This window comes from Leptopilina heterotoma, unplaced genomic scaffold, assembly GCF_015476425.1.
Source record: "Leptopilina heterotoma isolate Lh14 unplaced genomic scaffold, ASM1547642v1 Lhet_183, whole genome shotgun sequence".
Lineage (NCBI taxonomy): Eukaryota > Metazoa > Arthropoda > Insecta > Hymenoptera > Figitidae > Leptopilina > Leptopilina heterotoma.
In genome coordinates this window covers 251,016-269,473 of record NW_025110901.1, presented here as the reverse complement: position 1 = coordinate 269,473, position 18,458 = coordinate 251,016, and the positions used below count along the sequence as shown (strand labels likewise).

Genomic DNA, 18,458 nt, shown 5'->3' with positions numbered 1-18,458 from the left:
CAAAATTCAAATTTTTCTTTTTTGTACTTTTTCATATCTTTATTTTAATTCTTTCTTTCAAAAATCGTAAATTTTGCAACAATTAATACAACTTGATACACATTTATACGATTAGATGATCTTAATTTAGAGATGCTTGGAAAATTGTAATAAAATGAAAGAGCAATTTTGTTGGGGTTGTAAATAATGTTTAATGTCGATTCTGTAAATATGATTGAATGAAAAAATGATTTTTAGGAAAATGGATAAATTTTCTCAGAGTAGTATAAAACGATGTGTCATGTTGGTGACCCTAGGAACTATAAATGCCGTGCACACGGGAAATATTATAAATATAACCATGTGTGGGGTCACTGTGCGTTCACTATTCTATAACTGTTGGTGCATTAAAATTATGCTGTACTTAAAAATAGTTTGATTATTTTTGTTCTTTACGTTTTATCCAATGCCTTTGTTCTATAAGCGAATAATGACCATCGATTTCGTCTTTTTCTTTTTTAGACTTGGCGTTAAAATATGTTTTATAGACTGTTTAGAATTCGTTGAATTTGTAGTTCCGCATTTGTATCCAAATTCACCGAGGATTATGATTATCTTTCTCTTCTTTGTCTGGTTGTTTATTTTTTATCTGCTAGAAAAATGGTTTGTTAGAGAAATTCGTAAATAAATGTAATAGAACATTTTTTTGAGTATCTAATAATTTTTAGAGTGAATGAGAATATTCTTTAGTATCAGGGAAAATGACAAAATTTTGTCTGAAAATTAGGGAAAAGTCAGGAAAAGACAAAATTAAATTTTTGTAGTAACCCTGTTTTTTCTCTTATTACGAAATCTTGCGACTAGTGTTATTTAATTTTGCAAACGTTTGTGAGAAAATGTCGCGGGAGTGGAATATGACGAGGACAAATATGACAAAAGTCTTTGTATAATAAAAGGAAAATTGTGTAAGAAATTTTTGTTTGTTTGAGACGGTTTGAGAAAAGTGCGTCTTTTGGTTTTTAGCCTAAATTGATGGTTAATTTATTAATTTTAGGTGTGCAAGAACTATGGTTTTTTGTTTGCAAAAGTCATTAAATTTTCTTTATTACATAATAGAAAATGTTGAGATGATGAAGAGAATGATTCATGCAGTTCGAAATCTTCGCTAAAAAAAAATTAAGAAAGCACAAGGTGTGTGATAAAGAGGCGAAAAACAACCGTTTGGTAAATTTGTTTCTCGAGACAGGTCAAAAATATAACGTCGAAAGTGAAATCAAGAATAGCAATCTCGAAAGAAGGGAAAATATCGACAACGTAATACAAAAAACCCTCTTGAAGAAGCAAGTGAAAGTATCAAGGAAACAGGTTTTTCTACCATCAGGAGGGAATCCCTCTGAATAACCTTGAATTATTTTTTTTTTTTTTTGAAAAGTACAAGGCTGTGAAAAAAGACTGATTTCATTGAGAAGAAACCGAATTCGGCTGATTGCTTCCGTTATACTATCAGCAACCCACGGGGTAGTAGTTACGTAACATCATCGATTCAGTCTCCACTGGAGAGAGAACTAGAGAGAGGGAGAAAGACAGTCGAACAAAGAAGAGAGAGAGAGAGAGAGAGGATTATCCAGACTGAGCACAAAGAGAAAAAGAGAGAGAAGCAAGAATGAAAGTTCAGGAAGAGAAGAACGGAAATTTGAAAGACAAAGCTAGCAGCACAAGCAACACAAGAGAGGAAGTAGAATGAGAGAGGCATGAATAGAAATTACCTCCGTTTTTATCTCGAGGGAACAGCTTGCCACTGGCATAGTGGAAAAAGCATTTTTAACTTTAGCATTGAGCCAAAACCAAAAAGTTCTCTTTTTGTTCTTGTGAATCTTGTAAATTGTAATATTCTTGTAATTCTTTAATATTCTCTTAATTCTTTAATATTCTCCAAAATCTTTAATATTCTCTTTACATCTTTTAATTATTCCCCCTAAAATACGAATAGAAAGAATAGAATATTTACAAATTGAAGAGTTGAATTTATTGTGTAATATTTTTCAGCATAGGACGACTTGAGAGAAAGAAGAAGCTTGAGAATCAGGGTGGGAATATAAACGTGTACGTGTAGAAGTCGAGACATGGTTGCTTGCATGGTTTGCTCGTTGATCAGCTGTGAGAGTCATGCGATGTTGTCAGACCGTTCCCGGTGACCTGGCTCCGGCGCGTGGAGTGGATCAATATTTGTCGAATCGGCAACCTTGCCAGGTTTTTATTTAACGCTACTCGGGGCTGGTCTAGAGCAAAATGTGTATACCAATACATAATGCCAACAGTTGAAGCCTTCTTCGTTTCCCTTTTTTCGCCCTTCCAATTCTATATACTCAGACTTGTTGACATGAGAAGGAGAGTTCTCTTTTTTTTTCTTTCTTCCTCTAGACTAGACTTAACCGGCTCTCTTTTGCTCTTCACATTCTTCCTGCAATTTACAATCAGTCCAGAGTTGACAAATGTTTCTTAATCGATGATTAACTTGTGGTTTTTGTTTACAGTTTTATGGAAGATGTCGGAAGGGGGATTTTTTTACGGAAGATGGTCTTCTTTGTGACTATAGTCAAGAAAAAATTCATATATGAATCTGCTATAAATCTGTTATGAATGTTATTAATCTGCTGTGGATCTGCTATAAATCGGCTGTGAATCGATAAATAAATTAAGTGATGGGTCCTCGACAAAATGAAATTCAGTCATTTCGTGATTGAAGCCAACGTTAAATTTTCTCTTCTCGGTGCAGAAAGTTAGCAGAAAATTCTTAGAAAAACTTAGCAGAAAATTTGTTTCTTCTGCTTTGGTCCAGTGAAGTTGTGCTAATGACAATGCCAGACGAATGCTGGAAGAGTCATTACTCTTGGATTGCTTTTGTTCCTTATGGGTCAACGAACTTCTTTTTGTCAATTTACAGGGTGGCCACATGTCAGTAAAGTCAGGGAAACAAAATTTTTGCCAGTAAAGTCAGGAAAATGTCAAGAAACAACATTTTTGTCACTTAAGTCAAGAAAATGTCGGGAAAAAAATTTTTGTCAGGAAAATTAAGAAAATTGCGACTTTTTGCGACTTATTTAAAAAAAATTGCAACAAAATACCACAATTTTTAGTTAAAAAAAAGTGCAACTTATTTTGATCTTTATAATACAAAAAATAACTATAAACAAATCTTTCAAAAATTGTTTTCAAACCATTTTTTAACATAATTAAATTTTTCAAATATAATAAAAATCTTTTAGAATATGTAGTTGAAATTTTGTAAAATTTAATTGAAAATAATTAATCAGGGTTTCCATAGATCAGGAAAATTAGGGAAAAGTCAGGGAAATTAAAATTGTTCAGGGAAATCAGAGAAAAGTCAGGGATTTTTATCAAAGTATTGGAAAAAATTAAATTTGCAGAATTCATAATTAGTTTTATGGTTTTATTTAATTTTTTAATCTATATTTAATTAATTATTTAAAATCATGAATTTATAGAAGAGTTTTATTTAAAAACACTAAAAAAAAATTGAATTTTAGAGAAGTTACAAAAAATGTTTCCAAAAATTCAATTATGTTCAAAAATTTTGAATAATTTTCGTAAAAATTTCAATTATCTTTAAAAAATAATAAAATTCTTCTCCAAAATTCAATTAATTTCATAAATAATAAAAATTTCACAGGAATTTACTTTAAATTGGATATTAAAAATAATTGAAATCCTGTGAGGAATTTTATTATATTTAGGAAAATAATTGAAGTCTTGCAACGAATTTTTATTACATTTTTTTTTAAATAATTGAAATCTTGTAAAGAATATTTTTATTTATGAAAATAATTGAATTCCTGCAACGAATTCTATTACATTTCTTTTAAATAATTGAAATCCTGTGAAGAATTTTATTATTTATGAAAATAATTGAATTTTTACTACGAATTTTTATCACATTTTTTTTAAATAATTGAATTTTTTTTGAGAAATTTGATTAAAGTCGTAGGTTTTGAAAATATTTGAAATATAGCGAAGAATTTCAATATTTGTGAAATGTAATTGAATTCTTGCTAAAAATGTTTGCAAATAATTACATTTTTTGAGGAATTTATTTAAAATTGTATTAAAAATAATTTAAATCCTAGGAAAAATTTTATTATTTATGATAATAATTGAATTGATGGGAAAAATTGTATTACTTATAAAAATAATTGGATTCTTGCGAAGGATTTTATTAAAACTTTTGTAAATAAGTTCTTTTTTTCTGAAAAATTTTATGGAAATTTAAATTATTATAAAACACAATGAAGATATTTATTGCTCCGAGTCGAAGACTCGGAGTGATTAATATCTTCATGTTTTATAATAATATTCTTAAAAGTTGAAAATTTTGTCTAGAAATCAGGGAAAAGTCAGGGAAGAACAAAATTAATTTTTTGTGGCAACCCTGTTAATTTATTTCAAGTATTTTGTTACAATTTTTGAAAATCAATTTTGGAGAATGAAAAATCTTTAAGGTACCTAAATTTAAAAATGAAAATTTTGTTAGCTTCTAATTTTTTCAAATTCAATATTTTCAGTATTTTCAATTATATATTTCCAAAAATTCAATTACATAATATACAAAAATAATATTTTAGAATTATTTTTAAAATTTTGGAGAATTTTTAATGTTTAATTAAAATACATCAAGAAATTAATTAGTTTTTTTTTAAATTAAATACAAAAATTCTTTTAAGAAATTCAATTATTTTCGAAAAATTACATTAAAATATTTTTAAAAACTAATTATTAGAATTGTTTTAATAATATTTTTTTAAGATTCAATTATCTTCGAACAATGTAAATGAAAATTAATGAAAATTTACTTTTTGGACTTATTAAAATTTTTGAGAAATCATGGTCCTGTTTATAATTAGAATTCTTCAAAAATTTGATAATTTTTATTTATATTTTTCAAAAATTCAATTATTTTTAAAAGACTTTATCAAATTTTAATTATTATTAGAAGAAAAATGTAAATTGACAGAACATTTGAAATTAACAGCATTTGAAAAATGATTTTCTGTTGGCCTTTCGGAGTAAAATTTTCTGTTCGCATTTTTGGGTAAAATTATCTATTCTCGCATTTCAGAGTTCTATTTTCATGTTGGAATTTTGGAGTAAAATTTTCTCCTGCAACAATTTTGTGCTCGTCGAAATAAAAGCGCGTATACATGTCAATTATATTAACACTAATTATGAATTGATGTTTCCATGGCAACTAATCATGAAACCCATTAACAACAGGGGCCACTCGACATTTACGTAACAAGTAAGTGCGTAAAGTGTCTCATTTCTCTCCAATTCGCAACAATGGAAAAAACACCCTTTTTAAAAAATAAAAAATTCGAAAATAAACTTATTTTCGATTTTTTATTTTGGATCTTTTTTTTTTTTTTTGATCAGGAAATTTTGGTCATTAAAATACTTCTGATTTCTATATAATAGATAAACTGCGACGAAAAAGAATTCTAATTTTAACTCTTTATCTGATAAATAACCTACGACTTCTGTATATTTCAAACTGAATTTTGAAATTCATTCTTGTCTTTCTGTTATTATGATTTTCAATTATTAATTTAGAAAATTTCGATTTAGGAAGTTTTGATTCATTTAGAAATTTTAATGAAAATTTTGTTTTTGATAAAATTAATTTTAATTTAGATATAAATCGGGACTGTCAGTAAATGTCAAAGTTGGTTTCACGAGCATCAAAAGCAAGTTTATTCAAACTAACGTATTTGCTAATTTTAATGCGAGTCCTTGAAGAATAGACAGACGTGAGTTAGAATATCAAGTAAAGTAAATATAATACTGATTTTAATATTAGTTTTCTCAAAATTTCACAATTTCGGCAGAGCTAATTTTTTTTTTTTTCAAGAAAATTGTTCCTTTTTTGGAAATTTGATTAAAAAAAGAGTGAAAGAAAAATTATTTAATTCTCTTGCAAAGAAAGAATAAAAATTTCAAAAATTGTTACAAACTTGATCTCATTGAATAAATAAGTAAACTTGCAAGAGAAAAATGTCACATTTGAATAAAAAATAGAAGTGTAAAAATAAATGTATAACCGGATATTGGACTTTATTGAGATTATCGAATTTAGGAAGTTGAAGAAAAATATTTAATTTCTTTATTTTTTGTTATTTAATCGAGGAAATTGGTTGTATATCGAAATAAATGGAGGAAAATGGGAGATATTGTTTCGCCTTTAATGAGCATATTGTGCCTTTTCATAAAGAGTTTTACTATAAACTGCAAATGTCATTAGCGATCGCTATATATATATATGCATTTTCAAAAGGTCTGCCGACATTTTCAAAGGTTAATTTTATACAGATAGAGTTGTTATCTCTATCGTGTCTACAATTACATAACTAAGCAATACACTCCGTTCAATGACGACTTTAAACTAGTATTCTGTGTAACAAAGACCTTTGAACTTTTATTCCGCGTCTTTATTCTTAAAACGCCGCAGATTTTAGAGAATGGTCCCATTGATCTTAATTATTGTACATAATATAATTCAAAACAATAATAAATAAATAAATAAATAAACAATAAACAATAATAATAATAATAATAATAATAATAATAATAATAATTAATTTTATCAATGGTATTATTTATATTATTATTATTTTAATTTTTTTTATTATTATTTTATTATTAATATTTACTTAAAACAATAATAATTAATTGCTATTTGTATCACTAATTAGTAATTAATAATAAAAAATTATTATTTAGTGGAAAACAAGATTGTAGCAACAGGAAATACATAATTCAATTAAATTCTAAGTAATGAAAATTATATCAATTAAAAATGCATTATCAAGCAATATTAATTAATTAATGTTATATAATTAATTATTAATTATCTAAAAGCAAAGAGTCGTTTACTTTGTTAAATGATTGATATTTAACTTTCAAAACCAAAAGTCGATTTTTTTTCTCTTATAGATTCTTTCTTGTAAAAATAATAAATAAATAATAAATAAATAAAGATAATAATAAAAATATTAATAATAAAAATATTAAAAATATTAATATTAATAATATTTAAAATATTAATATTAATAATTTATTAAATAAAAAATTAATATGATTGTTTAATTTTTTACGAATTTATAAAACATTTAAATATGTCATAAAAAAATTAATAATTAAATTTAATGAAATTAAAAAATATTAATTAAAATTTCAATTTCATTCAATTGAAAAAGAGAAAAAGAGAAAATTATTTTTTTCTAGAGAAAACAATTGTTTTTTCTAGAAAAAAATAGTTTCTCTTTTTCTACTTTGTACACACAACAATTTGAGTTAATTTTAAGCTTATTTTTATTTTTTTAATGCTCGTGACAAAAAAAAGGGAAAATTTTTGGCAACGAAAATAAAAAATTTATAAAAGACAACTGTATTTCAAACAAGGTCAGGGGGAGAAATATACAATTTTCTTAAATCACAAACACACTCTCCTACCTTTGGGAGAAAAACAATTGTATTATCGCAGCGAAAAATTGATTTCCTCTATAAAATAAAATCGCTTTTTAATTCACGAGAATTTTCCTCTTTGAATGAGAAATTTATAAATCAGTTTTTCTTCATCTTTTTGCCTGTCATGTATATTTCGCCCCCACTTTTTCTTTATTTATTTAGACGTATATTTATATATATAAAAATTGGTGAAAATTCTTGCCAAAAATTTTTGATCAAGACCAAGACCAATTATTGAATTAAATTGAACTTGTGCCAATTTTTGTGCTTCGTAACGTCTTTTTGTCTAGATTGTTTAGCAGAAAATTTGGCAAAATTCGTTTATGAAATTTATTATTTTCGATGATAATAATAATAATAATAATATAATAATAATAATTATAATTATTATTAGTTATTTTATTTATTAATATTATTATTATTATTATTTTAGTACTATTATAATTGTTCAATTTTCTTATTAAAATTATTTTTACCGATACATAATATTACGATTTCTACAAAAAAACCGAGAAACAAATTTTTAAAAATTGATATAATAACGAAAGAGTGTAAAAAAATTCATTGAAATTGTAATTTTATGCGCGAAAAACTTTTTTATGACTCTTTGGAAATGTTTTTTTTTTTTTGTTTTGTGTTTTTTTTTTTTTGTACACTCGTTTACTAATTTTATTGATTACGTAAAAAAGAGAACAAAAATAATTTTGTGCATTGAAATATATGTATAGTGTATATATAAATGTTGGTAAAATGGAAGGTCGATATACCTCCGTTTATGTACTTCCTTAATGCACTGTTTTCTTTCATCACGCAACCATGCATTCCCTTGAAGTTTTAAAACGCGAAACTTTTAAGTTCCTGTGTGTCTTAAAGGTGTGTAGGCGTTATGCTTTCACGCATCGCGATGTGAATGCATAAGCATTTTATTTACGAGTCTATAAAAGTGTAAATTACGAGTTCAATGATATAATATTTTTAATTCCATTTTGCTTTGAAAATTTTTTTTTCCTTCAATTTTCTGTAATTTATTTATTTTTTTTAGAATAAAGAGCAGAAAATTTGTCTTCAATTCTTTAAATAATAAATAACATTAATGTTCAAATTGGAGTAAAAATTAATTTTTAAATAGTAGAAAAAATTAATTTTTAAATAAATAAAATAATAAAAAATAGAAATTGAAATAAAAAGTAATAACAAGGGAATAATAAAAAAAACGGTTGTAATTAATCAACTGGTAGTGTAATTAAAAATTGGGAATTGTTACCAATAGGGAATTACAGTTACCACAGGAATAATTGAAATCACAAACTGAATGTGTTTTTGAATTCCCTCGAAAGTAGTAAATTTTTCCAGAAAATATCCTTTTTTTTTGAAAAATAGTATATATTTCGGCTAATTTAAATCCTATGAGGCGGGTGCTTAGGAAACCAAATAAAGTAGAGCACATTCACAACAGTTCAAGGACATTTTATCGAGCCTCGATTCAGGAGTCGATGCCAAACATCGAATAAAAAAAAATTGCCTGCCTGTGGAGGTCTTTCTCTTATTGTCACAGACTTACGAAATTTCAAAACCAAGTTTGGTCCTCTTGAAAAATTCTCAAAAAGGAATTAATTACCATTTTTCTCCTCCACTCGAAATTGATTGATGATGAAATTCACCTTTCAAATTTGAAAAATAGAAAACAATTCAAAATGGTAGTTAAAATTGTAATTCGTTCCAACAAATCTAGAAATTATCAAAATTAGAAAAAGTTCTCTTTTTTTTGTTTTATTTTTTATTTTACTACACTTTTTATTTGTTTTACTTTTATTTTATCATATTTTTTATTTGGAAATGATAAAAAATTTTGTTTTATTTTCCTATTTGGAAAGGATAGAAAACAGAAAAAGAGAAATATTTGTTTTATTTATTTTTTTTTTTTTGAAAAAGGATATAAAAAAGAGAAAAATTTGTTTTATTTTATTATTTGGAAAACAGTAAAAGAGAAAAATGTGTATTATTTTTTATATTTAGAAAGAACGGAAAATAAAAGAGAAAAATATAGAAGTAATTGAAAGTGGAAAATTGATATAATTTATTAAATTCCATTATGTACATGTATCACCTGTTATTTATGATTGAAAGTTTAGTTTGTTGAAAATTTCATTCTATTTTAATAATTTACGTTGACAAACATAAAGTTAAAATTATAGCAAACAATGTAAAAACAAGAATACTAACTTTAACTTTTTTTTGTAGGTAACGTTTATTTGTCAATTGAAGATAGAGTGTCAGAAGTGTCAAGAGAGTGTGCGAGAGTGAGAAAATTCTATCGACCAAACTTTAAATCCATAGGGACTTCGATTTTTCAACCTACGATTAACGATCCGATCGTTAACAGTCACAAACAATGACGTAGAACTTGGAAAAAAATAACCTTCGATATTCGCTTCAATTGGAATCGATGTCTAGTAACCTGTGCAATCAATAATTCTTCCAATCACCTTGCACAGTGTCAATATATAATTTAGAAAAAAAGTACGTTGAAAAAAAGCCAATCTAATCGGCTCCAATTCCAACGATTTTTATTTTTCAAAGGAAAAAAGAAAAATATTGGATAGTGTGTGCATCGTCTTTACATCTCATCAGATTATTATTCGGTTTTATTCTATTCCAATTTGAAGATTATTGGAATCAAGAAATTTATCAGACGCAGATATATATTTCGAGCAGATTTTAATCTCGACTTTAAGTTATTTCTCTCACTTTCTTAATATTGAAAAAATTGATTTTGATTTTAATTTTCTGATTAAAGAACCGGTTGTAATTTTGTAAACGCAGTGAATTTATTTGACAGCGAATTTTATTAATTCAAACAAGTTGTAAATTTGAAGATAAATAGGAGGAAAAATTGTAGTCACTTTTATTGTTTACAAAGTAAAATCTAAATTGCCGGGAGTTTCTATCTATTTCTGCGAAGATAAATTTTATTATTTTTCGGAGTAAATTTTACTAAAGTTTGCTAAAATTTAGTTTTTCGGAATTAGTTGAAAATTTATTCTGTAAATGGAAAGAACATCTAGATAGAAATTGCGTGGAAATTCCCGACGAATGTTACATAATTTTTCTTTTAAATTTGATTGTTATACCTGCAGGTAAAAAGATTTTTTTTATTATATCAATTATTCGAGAGGGAAAAATTACGACTGTTTCTTTTATAGGGATTTCCAATTATTCAAATTTTCAGAAAATATTTCTATAGATAGAAAATTCTTACTACTAAATATTATTAGAATCTTTTACTTTTAAAATTTTTATCACGAAAAATTAATAGAAATTCTATGAACTAAAGTTAAGAAAAAATTTTATTATTAAAAATTAATTAAATTCTTACAATTAAACTTTTTAAAATTTTTTAAAATTCTTACAATTGAAAGTTAACAGAAGCTTTTCCTTTAAAAATTAGTAGAAATATTTATTATTAAAAATTTTTACTACAAAAAATATTAAATGAATTCTTACAGATAAATATTAATGGAAATTCTTACAACTAAAATTCAATAGAAATTTTTACTACTAAAAATTAATAGAAATTTTTTTACTAAAGTGAATGTAAATTTCTATTACTAAAATTAATAAAAAAAAATTTTCTACTGAAAATTAGTGGAAATTATCACTACTAAAATTAATAGAAATTTTTGCCATAAAAAATTAATTGAAAATTACTAGAAATTTTTACTATAAAAAATAATAAAAAATTTTTATATTTATAGATTATTTATTTCCAAAAAAGTTCAAATATTTCAATTATAAAATGTAATATTATTATTATTATTATTATTATTATTATTATTATTATTATTATTATTTATATTTTAAACAACGCTTAAATTTTTTTAATTTCGATGCTGTAACTAATTTGGAAATTTTTACCCCACTAAAAACTTGTAAAATCTTAAAAAAAGCTTCCTCACGAGGAAGTAAAAATATTTCCTGAAAAATGAAAATTTTGAACTATAATAATTAAAATAACGAATTTTTTCCTTAATTTGAAAGTGAGAAAAATTGTAATTTAAATAATGGAGAATTCCCTTCTGTATTGATCAGAATAATATTTGTCTGAGTGGAAAATTTCTACGCGAAAAACTTGGAGAAAATGAGGAAAATTTGTATTTCTTTTTAATGCCACTTGACATCGTCTTGGTAACAAACCATCGTCTTTTCATTTTGACTATAGAAGGAAATGTGCTAACCAGCAGACCACCTGGCTTGCATCTGCTGTCGCCACGTAGGCACTTGATATTTTTCTCTTTTTTTCAACTCTTATTTTCAAATTTCTCTCTACCTTTATATATATATTTTTTCTAATCCTGAAAAAGCATTTTCCATTATCCTAATTTATTTCTAGGTATATCTATATATACCCTTTGTCCCTTTTTTTTCTTCTCTGGCCATTTCTCGATTGTTGATTCAATAATAATGGAACTCCCTAATGTGTTCTCATCAATCAGACATTAAAAATCCATTATTTGAAAAATGTTTTTTCTTTCCTCGATAGGAGAAAAATTATTTCTAAAGAAGTTCTTAGTATAAAGAATCTATTTTATTGTTTAAAAAGAATTTTTATTTTATTGTTTAAAGAAAAAGAAAATTATAATTTTGTCTAGTTTGTAAAAATTTGTGATTAAATTTGCAAATGCTTTTTTTGCGAATTGAAATGTAGAAGTATTAATATCGATATGGCATTTTTTAATGAATTGGAAAGCAATGGCGTCTTTTGCTGATGTGGCTGCTGGTGCTATAACCGTTTTCGTTTTATTTCCAAGCATTGCGTGGCAACTGGAAACTTGTTTGTGTGAGAGGGACGTCACGTAAGTGGGTTTACATAAAATTCTGCCTGGTGTTAGTAAACGAGACAAGAACGAAAGTTTCAATCCCTCTAGTCTACTGAGTCGCTATCTGTTGGCTGCGCCGTGAAATATATTCTCTATAGATGGCGCAGTTTGTCAAAAAAAAAAAATAATTTAAACATTTTTCAATTTTTGTTTTTTAAAAAATTTTTGTTTTTATGATTTTTCTAAATTGAAATACAAAATTTCTAATGTATAATCGGAAAAATAATTATGAAAATTCCCTCAAGGATTCTTTATTCCATTTAAAATTATTTTTATATGTTTATTTGAAAAAAAAATGTTTAAATTCTATTTTTTTTATTAATAATTTTTCTCTATTTTCAGTGCATTGACTTTGTGAAGGCAGGAGCCGATCAAGGATTAACACCATCCGATGTGGTCTCAGCTGCGGATATCACTTTTTCATGTGTTGCCGATCCACAGGCAGCGAAAGAAGTATTTATTTTTTTAAATTTTAATAATTTAAATAATTCATTTAACTTGAATTTTACTTGAAATTTAATTTTTTAAATTTTACTTGAAAAGAGATTAAGAAAGAAATTGACAATTTCAGATGGTGTTTGGAAATTGTGGCGTTTTATCGGAAATGGCACCGGAAAAGGGCTACGTGGAGATGACGGGAATCGATGCGGAGACATCCAAGGATATTGCCGAAGCGATAAATACAAAGGGAGGTCGATATTTGGAGGCACAAGTGCAAGGTAGTAAAACTCAGGCGCAAGAAGGTACACTGGTGATTCTTGCTGCTGGCGATCGATCGCTGTTTGACGAATGTCAAAGTTGCTTTGAGGCAATGGGAAAAAATAGTTTTTATCTCGGAGAAGTTGGCAACGCGTCCAAAATGAATCTTGTTCTTCAACTCATGGCGGGAGTTACTTTGGCGGGTCTCGCCGAAAGTATGGCACTCGCCGATCGTGCTGGACTCCAACAAAAGGACGTGCTTGAACTTCTTGAACTCACCTCATTGGCTTGTCCAGCTATTTTGGAAAAAGGAAAAGGTACAATTTGTTTCTTTCAGAAAGGAAAATTTAGGGAAAGTAGAATTAATCAGGGAAGTCAGGGATTTTTATTAAAAGTACTGGAAAAAATTCAATTTTAAGAATTCAAAAGAAAATTCTGAGTTTTTTTTTGGTTTGCCTCATAAATTATGAAATTACCACAAAACCTTCAATTTTTTCTATTTCTGACAATAATTTCTAATTAAATAACTTCATTCATAAATAGATGAAGTTCAAAAGGTATTACTTTGAAATTTTATAAAACTTCAATTTTGAATAAATTTAATTAGAAATTTTAAAGAACTTAGATTTTTGAAAAATTGTAATATTTCAAATTCTTCTGAAAGAATTTATAAAAGAATTTTAGTTAAAAACACTAACAAATTTGCATTTTGGAGAAGTTGCAAATGATTGCAAAAATTCAATTATGTTCAAAAATTTTTTTAAATTCTCATCAACATTTCAATTATCTTTATTAATAATAAAATTCTTCTCCTAAATTCAATTATTTTAAAAAATTTAATAAAATTTTTGGCCAAATGGCAATAATTTTCAAAATTTTTCCTCATTTCAATGATTTTTAATATCTACTACATATTTTAATAAAAATTTTCCCAAAGAATACAATTATTTAAAACAAAATTTGATAAAATTCAACGAAAACATTTAATTATTTTCATAAACAGTAAAAATTCACAAGAATTCAATTATTTACAAATTTTTTATAAATTTCTTCGTAATAATTCCATTACATTTATAAACTATACAATTTTTTACAGAGATTTAATTATTATTTTCGTAAATAATAAAATTCTTTTTAGGAATTTAATTATTTTCAATTTTTCATAAATAATAAAACTCAACGCAGAATTTCAATTTTAATCGAATTTCTCGAAAAAATGTAATTATTCTGAAAAATTTTATTAAAATTCGTTGAGAGAATTTAATGATTTAAAAATTTAATGATAAAATTCTTTACGAGAATTTAATTTTGAGAAACATTCAATTATTCAATATTTATTTATTTTTTAGTTGATTAAATATTTATTTAAAAAAGAAGTATCTAATCATTTTTAGAGTGAATATTCTTTAGGGTCAGGGAAAAAGATAAAATTTTGTCTAGAAATCAGGGAAAAGTCAGAGCAAAAAAAAAAACTTAAATTTTCGTAGCAACCCTGTAGAATTCATATTCATATTCAAATATGAGAAATATTTGGAGAAATTTTTACTATTTTGAAGGTAAAATCTAAATTGGAACTTCTGATTATTTCATGTTTGGAACTTTTACTATTTTTAGAGTCAATTTTGCCTATATTCGAAATTTTTTATAGTTTTTAAATAAAAATTTACTTTGAACTTAGAAAAATTCACTCCAAAAATAGTAAAAGTTACAAAGCAGAAGTGCACAGAAGTTTCTGCCAATTTAGATTTTACTACGAAAGTTGTAAAAGTTACTTTATTCCTTTTTGCTGTGTAAAAAATTGTTAGTTAAGAATTTTCATTCAACAATTTCGAATTTAAATTAATGCAAAATTTTTAATTTCAGGGTTTTAAAGTTCAAAGAAGTCTAAGCTTTTCAAATATACTCAACAAAAATTTTACTTAATTTAATATTTTCTTACCGAATTATTATTTTACAGACATTTCTTTTTACAATATTTCACAATCAATTTACTTTTTATTTAATTTCGAATGAGTTACAATTAAAAATTTGGATTAATTACTTAATTTTAAAACAATTTATACTTAATTTTGTTTTAAATTCCATGTTTCGAAAAGTTTTATGTACAAATTCTGAAAAATTAGGTTTTTAAAATATTTCGATTCTTCTTTTTTTTATAAAGTTAATTGAAATTTTATAAACAAGTAATTGAATTATTACAAATAAGTAATTGAAATTATTTTAAAATAATTGAAATTTCCTGAAATTCTGTTAAAAATAATTGAATTTTTTCAGAAAATTTGATTAAAATTTTTCAAAATAATTGAGGAAATTTTCTCGAATTATTTAATTTTATTTTTAAAATAGGTACCCTTAAAGTTTTTTAAACCCTTACAGTTTAAAAAAAAATTTTGCTTCTAGAAAATATATTTTTTTATAAATTGAATTTTTATGAATTATCACCTTGAATGTTTCTTTATGTATAAGGATCAGAGTAAAAATCGAAATTCTGTCTGAAAAATAGGGAAAAACAAAATCAAATTTTGTGGCAAATAGGATGAAAATTGTATCTAATTAAATTATTAAATTATGTCTAATAAAATTCTCTTCAATAAATATTCTAGCTAATAATTTTTATGGGATCTTTATACGCCTATCGAAGAACTAGAAGTGACTTCAAAACGAAAACTGGGAAAGTTTTCGTAACTGGAAAAGAATGTGTTTTCTTTTTTTGTTCTAAAAATTTTCCCCCGATTTAAAGCAGTGTTTTTTTTCTATTATTTTTTTAGTCGAATTAATTAATTATTTAATTATTTTATTAGCTAATTAACTTTTTATTTTTTAGCAATAATCGAGGGCGGATTTCCAACACAATTGCCACTTCAGCATATGCAGAAAGATTTACGATTATCATTGGGCATGAGTGATCAACTTGAACAGCCATTACCATTGGCCGCTGCAGCAAACGAAGTCTATAAACATGCAAAACGCCTCGGTTATGGTGAACACGACGCATCAGCAGTGTATATTAGAGCCAGGTTCTAACGTGATCGTTTAATTGTTCCTGACTAAGTTTTTGATGAATCATATTTATTGCAATATCTACATTCGTCACCGTGTGCGATATCGAATAAAACAAGAAAAGAAAAAAAAGAATCATTGACATCTCGTCACAGGTGTGGTGGAAAAAGAAAAAAATAAAATAAACGTGAGAGAGGGTGAAGTGACGAATAATAAGATCTAATGCATGTGTGCGTGCGCATTTGTAAAGATAAAAGAAAAATAATATAAAAGGCCGTGTATTGTTTTACATCCCGAGATATTATGCTCGAACTCGGGAATCTTTTTTTTTCCACTCACGCGAAATCATTATTGATATGACAATAAAATTCAGGCAATGAACAAATTTTTTTGACAATTTTGTAATTTTCATATATTAAAATGGAAAAACAAAATTTACAAATTGATTGACAGTTTTTTTTTCTTAAATGCAAAAAACAGTAATTATGCGACATCAAGTTGTTAATTGATACATTCTTGTGCAATTTAGTGAATTCATCTTCTAAGAAGATGTGAGTAAATTAATTTTTGAAATTTTGTATGCGACGATACGAATTTTTAAAATGATTTCACGACACTTTTAATTTAAAAGGAATTCATTCCTTTTTTATTTAAGTTCGTCATCAATTTTTTTTTTCAATTAAAAGATTGTATGTGTGATTTTTGTTTGAATTCTGAAAAATAATGCTGAGAAAAAAAGTTAATTCGAAATGGACATTATTTTAACATAATTTTTTTTTTTTAAACAATTGTGTTTGTTTTCAATTATAGCGTTTCGAATATTCTACAAGTAATTTTTTTGTATTTTCTTTCTCTTTTTTAAATTCAATTTCCAAAAATTGTAATTATGCTTTTATTTAAATTTTTTTAGAAATTTTATAATTAATTCCCGTTCTATTTCGATTTTATGAGCAATGTCAGAATTCAGTAATATGTTTCTTTAAACAAAAAGAGATATATATATTATATAAAATAGATTGTGAACGAATTGTTGATTTATAATTATGAGCAAGTAATTATTCAGTGTCAGCATTGAATGAAATTCTTTTATGATACGAGATTTACATATTCTCGGAGTCATTTACTGTCTCGACCGAGTTTCTCAAGGAATGTAATTTACATTTACTGTTTTTTTTTCTTTATATAATACCGGAACGTATAATAAAACAACAGTCGAGCAAATATTGTTTGGAAATATACAATACTGCCTATTATATATTTAAAAGAAAAAAAAGAAATTATACATAAAAGATAGGATAATTATTAACACTTTAAACGCACGCACGCAGGCTATCGGCTACGCGCCATATCATAACTTGTCTTTAACTAAATTATATGATATTGTCGCTGTTTAATGAGAAAACAAAGTGTCGAAAAGTAATCGACATGCTGTACATTAAAGAATAACAGTGATAAAAGAAAATAAAAAAAATGATAGTGCGACAAAGTTACAAACTTCAGATAATCTTATTAAATCGTATAAATATAGCTGTAAAACATTAAGAGAATGAAAAAAAAATGGGAGAAAGCGAGGGAGAGAAAGATTATACATAAAAAAAGCGTGTATGCTGGTGAGAGCGTTACGTCTATTGCATCTGCAATTCACGTTATATGTTTTGTCACAAGAAACATTGGTTTTTGAATAAATATCTATTTGAATTAAAAAAAAAAATCGTTGCCAAAAACTAATCTTCAACCCTTTAATGTTCATTTGATTTTTTGTTTTGTAAATATATTAAAATTTTTAATTTTATTTAAGTAAATAAATTCAAATAAAATTGAGATTTATCGCATACTTTATTCAATTTTAATTTTATTTGAATTTATTTAATAAATAAAATACAAAATTAAACAAAACTAAATTAGAATTTAAATAAAATAAAATAAAAAAAGAATTTATTTAAGTCTCACATTTTATTCAATTTAAAATTTATAAAAATTTAAACTAAAATTCATTTTCAAATCAATTTTTATTAGAAAATTCTACGAGAATTCAATTATTTAAACAAAAGTAAATTATTTATTGAATAATTAAATGTTTCTTAAAATTTAATTCTTATAAAGAATTTCATTAACAAATTTTTAAATAATTTATTGAATTCATTTGAAGAATTTTAATAAAATTTTTTAGAATAATTAGATTTTTCAAGGAATTCAATTAAAAAATTGTATTAAAAATAATTCAAATTCTGCGATGAGTTTTATTATTTCGGAAAATAATTAAATTATTGAGAAGAAACTTATAAAAAATTTGTAAATATTTGAATTCCTGTGAAATTTTTATTATTTTTGAAAATAATAAAATGTTTGCTTAGAATTTTATCA

General features: G+C 25.1%; 1 protein-coding gene across 1 annotated transcript in view; it reads left to right on the top strand.

Moving 5' to 3' along the window:
• LOC122500280 (putative oxidoreductase GLYR1 homolog) overlaps positions 1–17,805 on the top strand; it is a 40,155-nt gene extending 22,350 nt beyond the window's left edge. The window contains exons 8-10 of the mRNA XM_043609127.1: positions 12,738–12,848; positions 12,967–13,411; positions 15,919–17,805. Coding sequence (XP_043465062.1) covers positions 12,738–12,848; positions 12,967–13,411; positions 15,919–16,118 — 756 coding nt within the window. The 3' untranslated portion in view covers positions 16,119–17,805. The remainder of the gene's footprint in view (positions 1–12,737; positions 12,849–12,966; positions 13,412–15,918) is intronic.
• The last annotated feature ends 653 nt before the right edge of the window (positions 17,806–18,458 follow it).